At 37.3% G+C, this 18,583-nt stretch overlaps 1 protein-coding gene across 4 annotated transcripts in view; it reads left to right on the top strand.

Moving 5' to 3' along the window:
• The first annotated feature begins 1,662 nt into the window (after window positions 1-1,662).
• The window catches only part of LOC111147560 (U2 snRNP associated SURP domain containing), a 53,053-nt gene continuing 36,132 nt past the window's right edge, over window positions 1,663-18,583 (top strand). For 3 of the 4 annotated variants that reach the window (XM_022503670.1, XM_022503678.1, XM_022503662.1), the window contains exons 1-6: window positions 1,663-1,765; window positions 10,804-10,848; window positions 12,248-12,379; window positions 15,213-15,311; window positions 17,782-17,896; window positions 18,346-18,479. In XM_022503670.1, coding sequence (XP_022359378.1) covers window positions 1,721-1,765; window positions 10,804-10,848; window positions 12,248-12,379; window positions 15,213-15,311; window positions 17,782-17,896; window positions 18,346-18,479 — 570 coding nt within the window. In that variant the 5' untranslated portion in view covers window positions 1,663-1,720. Of the gene's footprint in view, window positions 1,766-10,803; window positions 10,849-12,247; window positions 12,380-15,212; window positions 15,312-17,781; window positions 17,897-18,345; window positions 18,480-18,583 lie in introns of those variants that run through there. The other variant, XM_022503687.1, reaches the window with a different exon arrangement.

The following is an 18,583-nucleotide window of genomic DNA, read 5'->3' as shown; positions in this document are numbered from 1 at the left end:
TACATATGAGTGTTCACCTTTACTGAGGACCTGCCATGGATCAGATCCTGTAATAAGTGCTTTGCTCATGGCCACCCAAACTCCCTTCCTTCCCCAACACCTCCTCCCACCCCCGCCACCGGCAGACAACAGTTTACTTCCTCAGAGTTGGCTCAAATGCTCCCCTCTCTCTGAAACCTCCCCAACTCTTTACCCAACCCTTACTCTCAGAATTACTTCTTTCAGGGTCCTCCCTCTCTTTGGTCTCTCTTTGCAGCATCAATTTAATTCTGGTTTTCTTTTCCCCATTCTTAAATTCTAAATCACAGGAAGGCAGTGATTTTTTATTTGTCTCTGTAAGGCTCTCAACACTTTGGACAGGATTTTATACACAAAATAGGGCTCAAAAATATTTTGAATAGATGAATTTTTCTTCCCTTCCTACAGTCCTGAGAGCAATCTTTCAAAACTTCAAGTCTGACATCACAGACCTATTTAACCCTGTTGAAGGCCACTATTCATCTCAGACTAGGATTCTAATTCCTAAGCACCTGCTCACTTCAGGGCCCTATGTGAACTTGCTCCCACCCATCCCTCCAGCCACAACTCTCTCTGTATCTCTTCTAATAAAACTTGTCTGTGTATGGTGACTGCACAAGGAGCTGTACTGATTCATGTTACTAGGCTCCCCCCCCCCCCCCCAGGCTTTTATTTCAACTACTCCCTCTACCTGGAATGCCCTTTCCATTTTCCTTGCCTGGCTCAGTTCAGGCACGATCTTCTCAAGCAAATTTTCCTTTTTTTTTTTTTTAAAGTAGGCTTCATGCCCAGTGTGAAGCCCAATGCCAGGCTTGAACTCACAACCATGCAATCAAGACCTATGCTGAGATGGACTTAGATGCGCTTAACCCATTGGGTCACCCAGGCACCCCAAGTTTTCCTCCTTTGAATACAGATCCCATTAAGAACTTTAAAAAGGTGGTTGGTAAGTAAAGTTTATGGTGCACCTCTCCATTTATGTGATTAAAAATGAAACCACTAAGACAGGAAATGTAATTTTAAATGTTACACACCTTACTTATATGCTAGATTTAGAATACGGTCTATGATTTTCTCTCCATCTCCCTCTCTCTGCATGTACCCACTTTGTAGATACCCTAACAGTGTATCGGATAACTCCATGGCCGGATTTTCAGGTTGGGTCAATGCTCATTTTCTCCACTCTCCAGGCACTGGTTTGTTTAAAACTAACTTGAGCAAATTCCAGGTTTGCCTTTCACACTAAGGCGTAAGCCCGGGAGCTGGCGCGAACGCCGTCTTTGGCCATGGATCGCGGGGCCCCCAATCAGCTCCCTAGCCGACCGGTCCGTATTATCTTTAAGGAGTCGTTCTGTCCTCACCCAGGTAATTCAACTGGCTCGCACCTATCAACGGCGGGAACTGGGGAAAAAAGTGAAATATCAGCCCGCCCTGAAAGTTAGTACAAGGAGATTCTCCAAATTCTAGGACCCCACACGTAAGACAGCCAGGTGAAACACCCACTAAACCCTGCGAACTCGTTTAGGTCGGGGAAACTACCGCCACCGGAAGTCACGTGGCACAGCTCCGCCCCGAATTCCCTATCTCGGCAGTCGATTATTCAGTCTTGCAGGCGCCTCTGGCGGGCTCAACTGAGATCCACTCTTTCGGTGCTCGACTCGCCCGTGCTGCTGCGGCCGCCGAAGGAGGGGCAAAGCTCAAGATGGCGGACAAAACGCCAGGCGGATCTCAGAAGGCCAGTTCGAAGGTAATTTCTTAGAGGACTTCGTAAGTCATTGAGTTTATCACTGTCATCTGGGGCCTACAGACGCTTCTGGCCAGCGGGAGGAGGTTGGAGTGGGATTCCATGTTCTGGTCACGACTGTAGGCCCGGGGCCCGACGCACTGTGGTGCGCAGGTTGAGAGGCCTGGTGTCTCCCTTTAGTCCCAGCCTGGATTCGGCTCGAGACTGGCGGGCCCGGGGTGGGTGGCCTGATTAGTTCGGCCTGCGTTTGGCATTGGAGTGAAGTCAGGGATTTAGACTGAGGTTTGAAGCCGTGAAAACGCGCCCCTGTATTTGTTTGTTGATCTCTGAGGCCGCCGGACAGCACTTGGGAGAGGCTGGAATCGCTTCCCGGTGTTTAAGTGTTTGCTTCTCTTTCCTCGGTTCTTTGGTTTTCGATCTCACACACTTCCGGTGTCCCTCAGTTTCCCTCTTGCCCTCCGGGGAGTAAATAACATCTAGGGCTGCAAGTTGTGAGGGGAGGACCAATGGTGGAGGGACGCGGGGTGGGAAGTGCAGAGGCGGGAGCAGCTCTCCTTTGCAGAGCTGCATCACCAAGGTTATTGCTACGCTCTACACGTGGTCTTACCTCACTTAAGAGGAAGTATAAAATAAGCACTTTTTTTTTTTTTTTTTTTGAGTGTTCAATTTCAAGGACTCAGGGTTTCCTGCATCTCCATGTTGTGTGTTCCACTGAAAAGAGAACTTACAAAGATTTGGAAGCCACTCAAAATTGTTAAATTAATTTTGAGTTAACAGGGAACCGTGTGCACATAATTGTGAAACCACTGAGCTGTAGAAGTAGTTTAACAGTAGTAAGGTGGTGGTTAGCCTCAGGTCTTAGTTGCCATCTTGGGCCGGTCATTTAATTTTTTTTTTTTTTTTTTTTTTTTTACTTCTAGTTTTTCATCTTGAACACGATATTAAAAGTAATAGGTACTGCCTGAAGTAGTTATTAAGCTTTTTATGCTAATGCAAGAAGTTGTGTAACACTTAAAGGCTCTAGGGACTGTTAAATCTTGCAGAGTGATTATAAATCGGTAATTAGGAAGTTTAGGGTGGACAGGGCGAGTCCTGCGATTAGTTTGTTCTGAGAAACAACCCATTTTATATTTGTTTTATGTCTAATCACAACCCATTTTATATTTGGTTTATGTCTAATAAATCATAATCTTTATGATATTTTGTGAATGATGTTTATAATTAGTTTGTAATTAGTAATGTCTTTACCCCTCATCCTTTAATTTTGTAGAAACTGTGGTAGAGGGCCAGTTTTGGCTGTTTTTACATCCTACTTTTACTCCTTGTCAGTTTCTTCCCTCTCCAGTACCTTTCCCTTGGTGTTGAGCAGAATGGTTGGGTACATCGCTCAGGTCACTACCTCACAGAGCCACAAAAACAGCCCTGCTTGCTGCTGTTAGGGAACTGTTGATAATGCTACTACACCCTTAATAATTTGCGCAAAAGTTTCACAGCTTTAGTTTCTTTCAAAGTAATATTTTAAGTATCTCCTACTTGACCCCTTGGATACATGGAAAACATTTCAATGTATATGTTCAGGTTTCCTTCTAAAATACTACTTCTCATGGTTTTGTGTGGCTGTTCCTATAAGTAAATTGTTGGATCTTCCAATAATAAATCTTTTCAGTTTATATATTGCTTTAGATTATCATCCGTTCATGCTATTAAGAGATTGCTTACCGATGTCTGTAAAAGGAATCAGAGTATCTCAGGACTCAAATGATGTTGATGTGATTTTCTTCATTAATATGAAGAGCTGCATGATACAGTTGAAGATTATAGATTTTGATGACAAACAAAAGACATTTGGATTCAAATCCTGAAGTGGTAATTGATTATATTTGTGATAATAAGGCAGATTGCTTAAACTCTCGAACCTCAGTTTTCTCATTTGTAATATGGGTCTAATCTCTTTTTTACAGGGTTGATGTAAGGATTAAATGAATAAATGTCTATGAAGTACATAATCTTTGTTCCTTTTCCCTCTCCTTTTTGTCCTTACAGGAATTAAAAAGTACTAACTTTTCAAAACGGTGGATAAATTCTAATCCTAAGGTTTAGAATCTAAGTAATCAACTATCATATAATGACTGCCCACATTGCTGCTTTGTTTCTCACACAAGTCCAGAATTTATTGGAGATAGTATCAGATCTTTTTGGCTAATACTACAATATTTGGAATTTCTAGCCTTTGATCTTTGTGGTTTGATTTTCTTTCCTCTGGGAGATCAGATGAGTGATGTATTCTATAGTACAGATGGAATGAACAGATTCTTTTGTTTCATGCTCACTCTTCTTTGGTAGTTAAATTCCCATTGATATAGGTTGGGATGCTTTTTAATCATATTTCTGCACATTGAGGAAAATGTTAATTTAAAAATGTACAAGGGAATGTAATGTACAGCATGGTGACTATAGTTAATACTGTATTGCATATTTGAAAGTTGCTGAGAGAGTTGATGTTGAAAGCTCTCATCACAAGAAAAAAATTTCTGCATAGTGAAATATGTTAACTAGGCTTACTGTGGTGATCATTTCATAATCTATACAGATACTAAATCATGTTGTGTACCTGAAACTAATATAATTTTGTCGATTGTACTTCAATAAAAATAAATTAAAAATAAAATGTTCAGTATTCAGGATTTCTTTATTGATAATGGCAAAATTATTTGATGTGTCTTAATTGTAATTATTTTCTATGCATTTATTACCAGATTAAAGTATTGCTTTAGAATAGGAGAGGGCTGTTGGTGCCATGTTGTAGCATTGATTTTGGGAGGAGAATAATTGTTTCCTTAGAAAATTGTTAAGCATATTTCCTTAGAATTTAATTTATAAAGATTGGTTTATTATTTTGATTTTAAGAATTTTGTTTGCTGGCACAGCAAAATGAGGATATGAAATAAATGTGGTAGTTTCTTTCTTTTTACATTTTCTGTATGGGATATACTGTGATCGTAATGGAGTTATGTGTCCTGTTATTTCTCTCTGTGAAAATATTTCTTTTTTGCCATATTGTCAGAAATTGGGCTAGGTATATGAACATGTAGAAGATATTGCTGGCTTCCTTAGACATTTAGTGCTGAATTGGTTAGGGAACTGTTTTGATTGCTGATTAATGAAAGTATTTTACTTCTAAGAAACAAGTAAAATGAGGATACATTCAAGGCTTCTGATCCTTAGGTATTTATTACTGTTTGTGTATATTCTTTTGTTGGTACCTAAAGATATGTAAGATATAAATATGGTAAAATACTCTATTTTTAAATTTTATTTTTATTTTATTTTATTTTGGGGGGGCAATAAAGCAAGGTTTATTGAGTGACAGCAGAGTGATAGTACAAAGCTCCCAAGGAGGGAGGGGACCTGAGATGGTTGCCCTAAATATGGTAAAATACTCTAAATGAAACAAATCTTGAAAATTAGGTTCTTCATGGGTTGCTAGTTTTGGTTTAGATTAAAAGTTTGTTATGATATTGTAATTTTATCTTAAAATATAAGGTAGATAGTTTTGTGGGTGGAAGTTTGTTTTTTTGGGTGGAGAGTTGAATTATGAACTTCTGTTTTCTTGATTGATACTCTTTTAGAGTATTTACAGCACTGGTGCTTGAATGTAACTTTTTTTTTTTTTTTAATTTTATTTATTTGACAGAGAGAGACACAGCGAGAGAGGGAACACAGCAGAGGTGGTGGGAGAGGGAGTAGCAGGCTTCCTGCTGAGCAGGGAGCCCAATGGAGGGCTCCATCCCAGGACCCTGGGGTCATGACCTGAGCCTAAGGCAAACACTTAAGGACTGAGCCACCCAGGCACCTCTTGAATGTCACACTTGATATGGTTTTTAAAATTCCCATCTTACTAGATTGTTTTCTGAAAGTCCAGCTTTTCTTTTCTTTTTTATTCCTGGAGATTTTTTTCTTCCTGGAAACTAAATCCATGGAACATTCTCCTTTGCCTTAGTGGCAAAAGAAAGAGGGGTTCATTTGGTGTGCAACTTGAAGACTGCTGCCTCTCTACCACTTTTTCACAAAGAGCATTGTTTTTTTAAAAATAAAATAAAAACTTGGCTACAGGATATTAAACTCGAAAACATTAATATTACAAATAACTTGCCTCATTCTGTTTTTAAGTAGTTTTAATATTGCAGATCAGACATGTGTTAGATATTGTGCTGAAATAATTTTTCAAAAAGCAAGATGCATTTGCCAGTAGCACTCAACGCTGTTTGGTACTGTTAGCTGTCTCTTCCTTTAGGAGTTAAATTTTTTCACTAGACTTTCCTCAGTTTAGATTAACTATGGGATATTCAAATGTACTTAAAATTTTCGTGCATTGGTTGTGTTTTGAATATAACTTTAAAAGTCATTTCGAGTTTTTATTTAACTTTATGTTACATGGTACATGTCTTAGTGATCTATAAAGTTTTTTTTGAGAGGTGACCCTTGGTTTGCCTTGGAGAGTGATATTAAAGTAGGTGGCTGCCACTTGTTAGTGAGTGGGCAGCAAAGTATGTTGATAGTGGAGTGTAACAATTTTGTTGGGTAGGTACTTGTTCTAGTAGGTAAAGTCAACCAATATAGAGAGACTCCATCACTTGGCAGATCTGGTGCTTGACTTTGAGAAGAAAATATTAAATGAGACTATACAAATTGGGGAGTGTGCTGTCTAGTGGAAGAAAAGTCAACAGATAATAGCACGAAGTAGAGGTATCTAAAAGTTTAGAGAGAAGTGACAGCTGGTTAAATGGAGGGTGGGAAGGAGAAGGCTTTAAGAATAGAGGAATTTGGGTGCCTGGGTGACTCAGTTGGTTAAATGGCTTCCTTCGGCTCCGGTCATGATCCCAGGGTCCTGGGATCCAGCCTCTCGCATCAGGGTCTCTGCTCAGCGGAGAGCCTGCTTCTCCCTCTCCCTCTGCCTGCCTCTCTGCCTACTTGTACTTTCTCTCTCTCTGTCAAAAAAAAAAAAAAAAAAAAGGGAATTTGAGTTCTCAACAATGAGCAGAGGTTTGAAGGATAGAGATAGGGATATAAAAAGAGATGGGTGAGGTAAAGAAAAATAAATCTGGGAAATGAATAGGTAAGTGATCTCATTTAGTCAATGCATAGATCACTTGTGTAGGGAATACAAGTTGCTGAGATGGAAAGATAAGTTTGAGATAAATTGTGGAGATTTTGAATGCTATGGAGTAAAATTAGAGAGCCGTGGAAAATTTGAGGTGGGAAAGTCCTTTAGGAAAGAATTCTTGGGGGTATACTTCAGGAAGAATTTGGAAGTGAGGAGGACCACTTGGAAGATTATTGTAGTGCTCCAGATAAATATTGAGGATTGTTGCAGAAATCTCACCTCAGATCTTCTTTGGGAAGCTTTCTTAACTTCTTCCCCACTCCCATTAAGATTTGCCTTTCTCCTCTTCTCTAGTGACCATTGTTTTACTTTATTATTAGCTCTTAAAGGCAGGAGGTATGTCTTATTTTACTTTATATCTCTAATGTAAGTCATAGTACCAGTAAATGGTTGAATTACGGGAAGAGCTGGACCACAGTTGTGTCTTTAGAAAGGAAGAGAAGAGTCCCCATAGAAGAGCTGTATTAGAGGCGGGATGAACAGAATTTGACTTATGTCATTATGAGGGGATACAGGGGTCCAGGATGATCCTGTTATAAGGCTGTTGCTGGCTAACACTTATTGAGTAGTTATTATGTGCTAGACACTTTTCTAAGTGCTTTCCCTGTTTCTGTCCTTCACAATAATCCTATAGGCAGGGTGCTATTCAGCTTTACAGATGAAGGAAATAGGGCCAAGTTTACAAAACTGGTAAGTGCTAAAACCAGGAAGTCTGATTCCAGAATCTGTGCTCTTAAAAACGTTTTACTGCTTCCATATTATGAGTGAGTGAGAGATACAATCCACTGTCAGAAATAAAGTCAATAGGAGAAGCTTTTAGAAGGAGTTTTAAATATGTTGAGTTTGAGGAGCTTGCAGATATTCGGGTGAAGATGCTCAGGAGGTAGTTTGAAAGCAGATTAGAACCTAGGAGAGGGACTAAGGTTGAAAATAAAGAATTAGAAGTCATCTCAGTAAAATAAAGGTGTTGATGTGCTTCCTGTGGGAGAGATTGTTAAACTTGTGGACATATAAGTTGATCTTCAGAGGACACTACATCTCTACTGTCTGCTTTTTCTATCCTGAGATAAATTTGTCGTGTGTCTACTTCTTCTTCTTCTTCTTCTTTTTTTTTTTTTTTTTTAAAGATTTTTATTTATTTGAGAGAGAGACAGTGAGAGAGAGCATGAGAGGGGAGAAGGTCAGAGGGAGAAGCAGACTCCCCGCAGAGCTGGGAGCCAGATGCAGGACTTGATCCCAGGACTCCGGGATCATGACCTGAGCTGAAGGCAGTAGCTTAACTAATTGAGCCATCCAGGTGCCCCTTGTGTCTGCTTCTTACTGTCCTAAGCTTCCCTTAATTCTGTGGATTCATTTCTTTTGGGTCTTTTCTTATGGATGAAGAACTGTGCTCTAGACTTCAAAAGATCTGAAAGCATCATTAATTTGTTGTCCTTTAGTTAAAAAAACGTAAAAACCAAACCCAAGACAAATAATATAGTCAGTTCTAGGTTACGAAGAGGGAGGGGTTCAGCTTCTGAAGTAGTGTTACATTTACTGTTTACTTGGACCACTGGTTTTAGAAGTTGGTTATTTTAAAAATCTTAGTACTATTTTCATCTTTCTAACTCTTAAGCTTAAAGAGTTCCGTTTTAAACGCTGTGTAATTATAGCTGCTAATCAGTGGAAAACGTCTGGTTTGTAGTAAATGTGACCAGTGCCATCTTAGGTTAATTGAAATCAGCTGTGCATCTTCATAAGCTATCCTGTTTTTATTGTTATTTATTTTTTTAAAGATTTTATTTATTTGACAGGCAGAGGTCATAAGTAGGCAGAGAGGCAGGCAGAGAGAGAGGGGGAAGCAGGCTCCCCGCCAAGCAGAGAGACCGATGTGTGGCTCGATCCCAGCACCCTGAAATCATGACCTGAGCTGAAGACAGAGGCTTTAACCCACTGAGCCACCCAGGCGCCCCCTGTTATTTTTAAATCCTAGAAATGATGACTTGGATATGGTGACCTAGAAGATTAAAGAAAGACCAGCACTGTTTTAGCTGCTCTTGCAGGCTTATTCTTCTGGGTGAACTTTAGAATTATTTTTGGCAATCCCTACGCCCCCTTGGAAAGATTTTCCTTTTGGGGTATCGAGCTGTTGAATGAAATTGCATTAAATATATAAATAAATTTGGGTATAATTGACATTGTTTTAATAATGGGTTTTCCCATCCAGTAGTATGATGGGTCTTTTCAAAAGGTGACTTGAATAACCGAATCCTTCTGTAAAGTTTGTGTTTTCTTCACCCGGGTTGTGTACATTTTTTTTTTTTTTTGGTTGGTTTCTAGATATTTTATACTTCTTGTGATTATACAGTTAGGGTATCATTTTTGTTACTTAGCAGGTTTATACTAGTATATTGGCAAGCAGTTGATTTTTTTTTTTTTTCTTCTCAATCTGTTCAGCGCCTTGACTGAATTTTTTTTCTTTTTAAGAGTAGTTATTCTCTTGGATTTTCTAATTTCTAAGTGTGTGCAAATAGGCACATTTCAAACTGTTTCAGAGTGTGTTTCAGAGAATTAAATTTAAATATTAAACAATTTCTTCTTGGGTTAGATGTGAGGAGGAAGTAAATGAGGAAGCATACAATAAAGTTGGATATAGAAAAAGATAGATAGAATAGTGATGGAAGGTATGTCAGTGCTTGGTTGTCTTGAGTTTATTTTGCTTAGGGCCCAGCACAGTGGAGTTCAGAGGAACAAATTGATTCAGAGTGAAAATCTGACCAGCTTTTCTTAGCCTTAAGTCTAGAGAAGGTAAGTAAAGCAATAATGTGTAGACTTACATGAGTTTGCTGTATTTGGTCTTTTATATATCTTACAAATCTTCAATTTTCTTTTAAAAATTAATATAATGTTTTGTGCATTTTATTTGAAATCTAGAACTTGGAGCTAGTGTCAGATATTTGTGGTGTTAAGATTCTTGGTTTCACTTTTAATATTTGACTATACATAAAAATAAGTAAAATCTCACTACCCAATACTTTGCAAAATAAAAACAACTCAATGACAGTTAAATTCTGGGACTCCCAAGTAAAAATTTGAGACAGATGCCACATGTTATCTAGTTAATAGTCTTGCAGCTTGGCTTCTTCGTCTGCATAGTGAGAAAACAAAATATTGCGTGCCATATGTAATTTGATCTGTAGATCAATTAAGAAAAATAAGATGAGATTTTAACAGTTGACATTGTTGGAAAGTACCATTATTTGAAGACTGAACTTTTTCTGTGCAACGGTCAGCAGTAATGGCATGCTGAATTAGAAGCAGTCTTCTTAAAACAACTTGTAAATGGTAACCAGCAGTGGATTTGATAAAAGCCTTTTCTTTCTCTTGAACTATTTCTGCAGTAGCATTTGTACCTTTTACATTAAGGGTTTATGTGTGGATTTTCTTGTTACTAGAATCGGTTTCTTATATGACTGGGTAGTTGGAAGAAGGAGGGGAAGTTTCTTTGCTGCATAACAAGAGTTGCTGCTCTGTCAGTGTTGTGGCAGTAAACAGTGTATCTTAGGACTTGGAAAGAGCTTTTGCACGAAAATCTGTCATAAAAATAGTGGTTAAGTTTCCAGATTACAGTTTAAAAAGTTGATTCCTCAAATACCTCCCACTCTCATTTGTATCATATTTTGGCACATAGGCATTCTGAATTTTAAAGAATTGACTTGCACATTTATTTTAGATCTCAATCTTTTCTAAGTTCTAGATTTCCTTTGTCCGGTTTTATTAGCTGAGGCGAAATTGCTTCAAGTTTGGGAAGATTAAGTTGTATAACTTGAGACATACTTGTTTTGTTAGCACAATATATTTTCAGATCATTTAAATATTGACTTTTTAATAATTGCAGACCAGATCATCAGATGTTCATTCATCTGGATCTTCAGATGCACATGTGAGTATGAAAGGCAGTCTGTGTCTTTCTTCTTTTTTTGAAAGTAATCTGAAGTACCATTGTGGGGCTCCAACTCATGTCTCCCAGATCAAGAGGTGTATGTTACATGGACCGAGCCAGCCAGATACCTTTTGTTTTTTCTCTAGTATTTAATTTCTCTCTGTATCTCTACATTTATGATTTTACTTGCTAAATAAATACTATTATATTGTGTCTGTTTTCTACCATGTTTTTAGCTAGGTGCCCTCTTTTTTTGTGTGTGTTCTATTTGTATAAGTTTGCCCCCTCAGACCATATTAGTAACCAAGTATGTATCTTTGTTTTTTTATTGTGCTAATAAAGTTCTGTACATATACAAGTGTGTATACTTGTACATTGGTTATGGTTTGTGTTATATGCACTCATTCTTTTTTCACTGCATGATATACCTGTTGGAAATCCCTCAACAGTTAAGGCTCTAATATAGTCTTTCTGCTGGCATTGTAATATTCCATAGGGAGAAGTACACATGATTTTTTAAGTTGTATCTCTTTTGATGGGCATATACTTGCTTAAAGCTTTTTGACATTTGAACAGTTCTTCAGTAAACATTCCTTTGCATGTTATTAAAGCAGTGCTGAAAGTATGGCTTTCAGACTCTTGGGGGTTACTGAGAATTTTTCCTGGGTTTTGTGAGTTCAGCTATTTTATAATAATAAAAAGACATTTGCCTGTTTGATCAGGTTGACATTTGCATTCGTGGGAAAAGGCAATCTGTGGGTAAACTGTTGGCATCTAACATGAATCAAGCCAGTGTTGTCAAAATGCATTAGTAGTCATTGTGTTCTTCCCCACCTGGCACAGTAAAAGTAAAAATATGCTAGTTTCACTTAAAAATGTTCTTGATGAAGCAGTAACAGGTATTAATGCTTAATTTTATCCTTGTGTGTGGGTCTTTTTTATGTTTTGTGTGATGAAATGAGAAGTATGTATAAGGCACTACTTCTCAAAGTATGTTTGTCTTGAGGAAAGGTGCTTGGTGGATTATTTAAGTTGAGAAATGAAAACTGGCCCCTTTGTTGCTGGCATACCATTTTTACTTAAAGAAACAATTGACAGACTGGTAAATCAGACTTGGATATTTGGCAGATGTTCTTTTAAAAATGAAGGAAACAGACCTGTTACTTCAAAGAAAACAATTATTTGTTACTGATATAAAATTCGAGCTTTCAGGTACAAGTTAGAATTATTAAAAACTTTACCTGTACTGAATAACTTTTCTGATGAAATCGTTGGTGATATTAAGGGATGAGAGTTTTGATAATGTATAGTGAAATTTGTCACTATTTGGACATTTGGGTTATTTGTGATTTTAGTACTACATAAGTGATTTTAGAAACTTGTTCCACTTTTCCTGAAGATGGATGCATCTGGACCCTCAGATAGTGACATGCCAAGTCGGACACGACCTAAGAGCCCAAGAAAACATAATTATAGAAATGAGAGTACCCGTGAAAGCCTTTGTGATTCTCCTCATCAGAATCTCTCAAGAGTGAGTGTTGATAAAGATAAGAAAGGATTAATGATTTTAATCTGTCCTTGATAGAATTTGGTGATTGGTATTTTGGTTTTGTACTGTTTGTTCCATCATGTACTATTTGAAAATAGCATTCTTTTTTGTATTTGGGTTAATGATGGACTCAAGTTCATGTAAGGAAATTTTTTTTTTTTTTAAGATTTTATCTATTTATTTGAGAGAGAGAGATTACAAGCAGTCAGAGAGGCAGGCAGAAAGAGAGGGAAACTGGCTCCCTGCTGAGCAGAGAGCCCGATATGGGGCTTGATCCCAGGACCCTGAGATCATGACCTGAGCCGAAGGCAGAGGCAACCCACTGAGCCACCCAGGTGTGCCCCCCCCCCCCCCCCCCTTTTTTTGTTTATATATGAGATAGGATTCTTGCAAAATTTAAAATTTTATTTAAAAACCAAGGAGTGGGACGCCTGGGTGGCTCAGTCGGTTAGGCCGCTGCCTTCGGCTCAGGCCATGATCCCAGGGTTCTGGGATGGAGTCCCGCGTCGGTCTCCTTGCTCCTTGGGGAGCCTGCTTCTTCTCTTGGCCTCTGCCTGCCCCTGTGCCTGCTGTGTTTATATGCGCGCTTTCTCTCTCTCTCTCTGTGTCTGACAAATAAATAAATAAATAAAATCTTGAAAAAAAAAAAGTAAAAATATTAAAAAACAACAACAAACCAGAAGTGTTTTGGATATGAAATGGTTAATGGTCAGATTTATTGTTCCTCCCTTATACCAAATACTGAACCAAGTACCACATGTCAGTCACTAGAAATAAATAGATGGGTAAAACGCAGTTCTTGCTCTTAGAGAGCTTATAGTCTCACTGTGGGATTTAAAGAGGGATAGGTACTATTCAGTATGGTTAGTATGGTGCCCAGGGCAGTATGAGAACCCAGAGAAAGAGCTTCTTTGCTATGTGTACCTGCAAAGGGTTCTCATGCTCTTTTAGTCTTTTTTCTTTTTCATATACTTTTTCTTGTGATTAAATTTGGGGAATTAATAAATTAATAAAAATTAAATTTGGAAATATAAAGAAGGCAGTTATCACCAGCCAGTATTAACATTGATAGCACTTTATTTTTATGGTATAATATTCTAAGCATAAATATATTTTTACTTTGCTAAGATCCATTTTACAAGAATACATTTTATTTATTTATTTATTTTTAAAGGATTTTATTTATTTATTTGACAGAGATCACAAGTAGGCAGAGAGGCAGAGGGAGAATCAGGCTCCCTGTTGAGCAGAGAGGCCAATGCGGGGCTTGATCCCAGGATCCCGAGACCATGACCCGAGCCGGAGGCAGAGGCCCAACCCACTGAGTCACACAGGCACCCCAGGAATACATTTTAAAATACTCTTTTCAAAAAAACAAACAAACAAAAAAACTCTTTTCAGTATTTTTTTTAATTTTAGCAAAAATTCTTTGAAACTTTTTAATGGATGATTGTATTTCTCTATGTAAACATTCCATAATTTCCTTAACCATTTTTCTCTTTGGTGTGTAAGGTTACCTCTTAGAATATAGATAAATAAAATTTGAGCCCTTCTGATTTTGTTTTGTAATACTATGTTTTTCATTGAATTTATATGTAATATTACCATTTGCTTAAAGATGCTGAATGATGACCAAACATTTTTCTTTCTACTTTGGGGGAAAAATTTACTTTGAATCTATTCGTGAAACCTCATTTTGGGTTATAAACTTTTATTTTTTCAAAGTAATTTTCTTTAAAATAATTTGTAGCAGTGTTAGTCTTTCTGTTCTGCTTCTCTCTGGGGCAGGCCTATTTAAAAACCAGGAGATTGGGGCACCTGGGTGGCTCAGTGGGTTAAAGCCTCTGCCTTTGGCTCAGGTCATGATCCCAGGGTCCTGGGATTGAGCCCCACATCGGGCTCTCTGCTCGGCAGAGAGCCTGCTTCCTCCTCTCTCTCTCTGCCTGCCTCTCTGCCTACTTGTGATATCTCTGTCAAATAAACAAATAAAATCTTAAAAAACAAAACAAAACAGGGGATTGATAAAGCCTGATTTTTAATTGGTTAACTTCTTTTTTTGGTAGGCAAGAGCAAAACCTTCGGATTTCAACTACAGATTAATATTTTAGGGTGTATTTAATAGACATTACTCTCTTTTAAGTTTATGAATCAAAATCTAACATTTAAATGAATAACTGAACAACTAAAGATCAATGGATGATTTTACTTCTGCTGAAACCTGAAATATTACTATTATGTTCATAAACATCACTATTGTTGATGAAGAATGAGTTAATTTACTGAATTATAGAAGGAAGTGATGTGATTTGTGGTACCTGAAATGGAGGTTATAGATGGCATTTAGATTACTGCTACTGAACTTGGAAATAAATGCTGCCTTCTCCCTATTTGAATGTGTTTTCCACCACTGCTTCTTTTGCCCAGAACCATCTGTACTTTTTCTCAAGTGCTTTTATTCTTGCTGCCGGCAAGTTGGTTGAATGAGTTCTAAACCTTGGCATCTCTCTCTCTGCTTTTTAACCTTTTTTATAAAGATAATGGTTTTTGTATGTTATCGGCCTTGAGCTAGCAAATGAAGACATTCTTTAAGGAGTATTTAGAATCAAGCCCAAGGTAGGCACTTGATGCTTAAGAGTAGTCTCAGTTTTTCTGCTTTACAGTGAAATTTCTTTTATAAAGTCATCTAATCTAAAGACTTGGTTATCATTTGAGCTGTACCAGTTAACAGATAGTATTAAGTATAATAGATATTAAGTATTAATAGATAGTATTAAGAATGTGTTTGTAAAGGTATGCTTTTTATTTCTTTTCATAGCCTCTTCTAGAAAACAAACTCAAAGCCTTCAGTATTGGAAAAATGAGTACGGCTAAGCGAACTTTAAGTAAGAAGGAGCAAGAAGAATTAAAGAAAAAGGTAATGTTTAAATTGTATTTTCAGTTATCCTTGGAAATGTGTTCTCTGTTGCACGGACAGTAGAGAAATGGCTTTTTGTTCTTTTTTTTTTTTTTTTAAGATTTTATTTATTTATTTGAAAGAGAGAGAGATCACAAGTAGGCAGAGAGGCAGGCAGAGAGAGGGGGTAAGCAGGCTCCCCTCTGAGCAGTGAGCCCGATGTGGGGCTCGATCCCAGGATCCTGAGATCATGACCTGAGCCGAAGGCAGAGGCTTAACCCACTGAGCCACCCAGGTGCCCATTTTCAAAGGTTCTTGACCAGGGTATTCTCAGCTCCCAACACTAAGTCAAATCTGTAACACAAGGTACATTTCGAGGAGTTCAGTTTGTATCCCTGTCTCCTCCACTGTCTTTTCTGTGTAAGATTTGGCTCTTTTCTGGTCTGTTCTTTTTGTATAAGCAAATGTGTGTAAATAGATATTGTACTCCTCTTTCTTAGGTGATCAATAATATGCTATATCCACTGTACTTTTCTCCATCTTGCTTTTTACACTTAACATTGTATCTCAGAGATTACTGCAGGTATAATGAAATATTCCTTGTGTTTTTAAATAGCTGTGTAGACAATAGTAATTTTTCACTAAAATTCTATTAAGGGCATTTTTGTTTTGGTCTTTTGCCATTACAGATAGTGTTATTAATGGATAGTGTTATGCACATGGTTTTTGTTTTTTTTTTTTTTTTTTTTTTTTTTTTTTTTTTGCTAATTTGTCTTTGGGATATATTCCTGTCAGTGAGATTATGGGGTTGAATGGTAAATGTATAAATGTAGCTCTCTTAGATATTGTCAAATTGCTCTCTATAAGGGCAGGGACATTTTGCATCTCTCTCAGTAATGTATGAGAGGTTGTTTCCCTATAGCCTTGCCACAGAGGATGTTTTTGAAGTTTTGGCAGTCTGCTCAGTGAAAAATGGTATCCCAGTGCAGTTTTAAATTTGCCTTTCTTTTGTAAGTAAGGTTGAACAGCTTTTGTGTTTGTTTCTGTGAGCTGTCTGCTTTTATGTAAACCATTCTTTCTAGAATTTAGTAGTACTGTTTTTTAAAGAAACTTTGTATATTAAGTATATTAATACTTTGTCTATGTATGACACAAGGTGCAGTGTTTTTTCCCAGTCTGTCAGTTGTCTTTTTATTTGCTTATGGTGTTTTTTCCATGCAGAAACTGTTTATTGTTATGTAATCATATTTATCAGTCTTCCCTTATGATTTCTAGTTTTCAGTGTTTTTCTTACTCCTAGCTTATAAAGGAATTTCCTCATGTTTTTTCTAATATTTCAGTAGTTTCTCTTTCTTTTTTTTTTTTTTAAGATTTTTATTTATTTATTTGACAGAGAGAGATCACAAGTAGGCAGAGAGGCAGGCAGAGAGAGAGGAAGGGAAGCAGGCTCCCTGCCAAGCAGAGAGCCCGATGTGGGGCTCGATCCCAGGACCCTGGGATCATGACCTGAGCCGAAGGCAGGAGCTTAACCCACTGAGCCTCCCAGGCGCCCCTGTAGTTTCTTTTTTTTAAGAATTTTATTTATTTATTCGTCAGAGAGAGAGTGTGCGAGAAAGAGAGCACAGGCAGGGAGAATGGCAGGCAGAGGGAGAAGCAGGCTCCTAGCTGAGCAAGGAGCCTGATGTGGGACTCGATCCCAGGACTCTGGTCATCACCCCAGCCAAAGGCAGATAGATGCTTAACCAATTGAGCCACCCAGGCGTCCCTTAAAGAGTTTCAGGTTAAAAAATTAAATTTGATTCATTTGCAGTTTCTCTTGGTGTGTGATGTGAAGAATTGGTTCATTTTTATCTTTTTTTCAAATAGTCATCCTAACATCATTCATTGAAAAGTTGTTCTATTCTCCATTGATTTGAGATGCTTCTGTTATTGAATACTGAATTTCCAAGTGTTATTGGATTTATGTCTTTATTTTCTGTCTGTTCCATTGGCCTTTTATGCATACATATTTTGGGGACATTGTGAAGAGTTATAATTGAAATTGTTAAGGTTCTTTTGAGCTTTTTTCCTAATGCCAACTGTGGAGTTAATTGCTGCTCAACTTCTGATATTCATGTCTTTGGTTTGTGAAGGAAATCTTTATTATCACTGAATTAAATCATCATGCTTTGGAAACGTCAAAAACCTTAAAAGAGTAATGTGTTTTACATAGTTGTCCTGTAGTTTGACTCTTGATGTCTCTAAACAGATTTACTTAGTGGTTCCTTTTCTAGTTCCACAAATTGCCAATAGAGGATCAAAGTCTCTCTTAGTTTCAAGGTTAATTAGTATCTAACATCTGCTAAAGATTAGATATTACCTATTAGGACTGCCTAACCTGCTTTTCCCAGTGAAGGGAAAGATTTTGTTTACTTATTCCTTAATGAGTTTTGCCCTGTTTACAATAATATTTTTCATACGAAGTGGTATTAATATTTTCATGTGTTTTTAGGAAGATGAAAAGGCAGCTGCTGAGATTTATGAGGAATTTCTTGCCGCTTTTGAAGGAAGTGATGGTAATAAAGTGAAGACATTTGTGCGTGGAGGTGTTGTTAATGCAGCTAAAGGTTAGTGTGACTATCATAGTCCTTGAGCAAACCCAAAATGTCTTAGTAGAATGATTGTAGGTAATTATGAAAGATGTTTGTTGTCTTTTGAATTTCACATTTCCTTTCTGTCAGCACCCTCTAGTGTTGATACAAATTATTAATTAGTAGGATAAGTAGCCAGATATTTATTAATGAGAAATTCGAGCCAGATAAGTTTTAAAGATAGTACCTTTCATTGTTGAATACAGCAAAACACTTTGCAAAAATTTTAATATATTTCATAGTTTTATTACTGTTTTTGAGAGTTAAGGTGGTAATATGAATTTAACTTTATATTTTGTCAGTAGTGATATATCTTAGTGCTTAAAGCATTTTACTAATTTCTGTTTATTTTTAAATAAAAACGATAAATAATAGGAAATTATTTTTGAAAATTAGTCTTGAAACTTAACTATTTTAAATTTCAGAAGAACATGAAACAGATGAAAAAAGAGGTAAAATTTATAAGCCCTCTTCAAGATTTGCAGATCAAAAAAATCCTCCAAATCAGTCATCCAATGAAAGACCACCATCTCTTCTTGTGATAGAAACCAAAAAACCTGTAAGTCATACCCAGATAAGTGACTTTTTATGTTCAGAGATGATACTACCAATGATTTTTTAGTACTTCCACTGTAAGCAGGACTTTGGTTTCTTGTTTTAATT

Source organism: Enhydra lutris, unplaced genomic scaffold, assembly GCF_002288905.1.
Source record: "Enhydra lutris kenyoni isolate GAN:26980312 unplaced genomic scaffold, ASM228890v2 scaffoldscaffold2, whole genome shotgun sequence".
NCBI classification, from domain to species: domain Eukaryota; kingdom Metazoa; phylum Chordata; class Mammalia; order Carnivora; family Mustelidae; genus Enhydra; species Enhydra lutris.
Note: the sequence above shows the minus strand (reverse complement) of the source record. Positions and strands in the feature narration are given on the sequence as shown.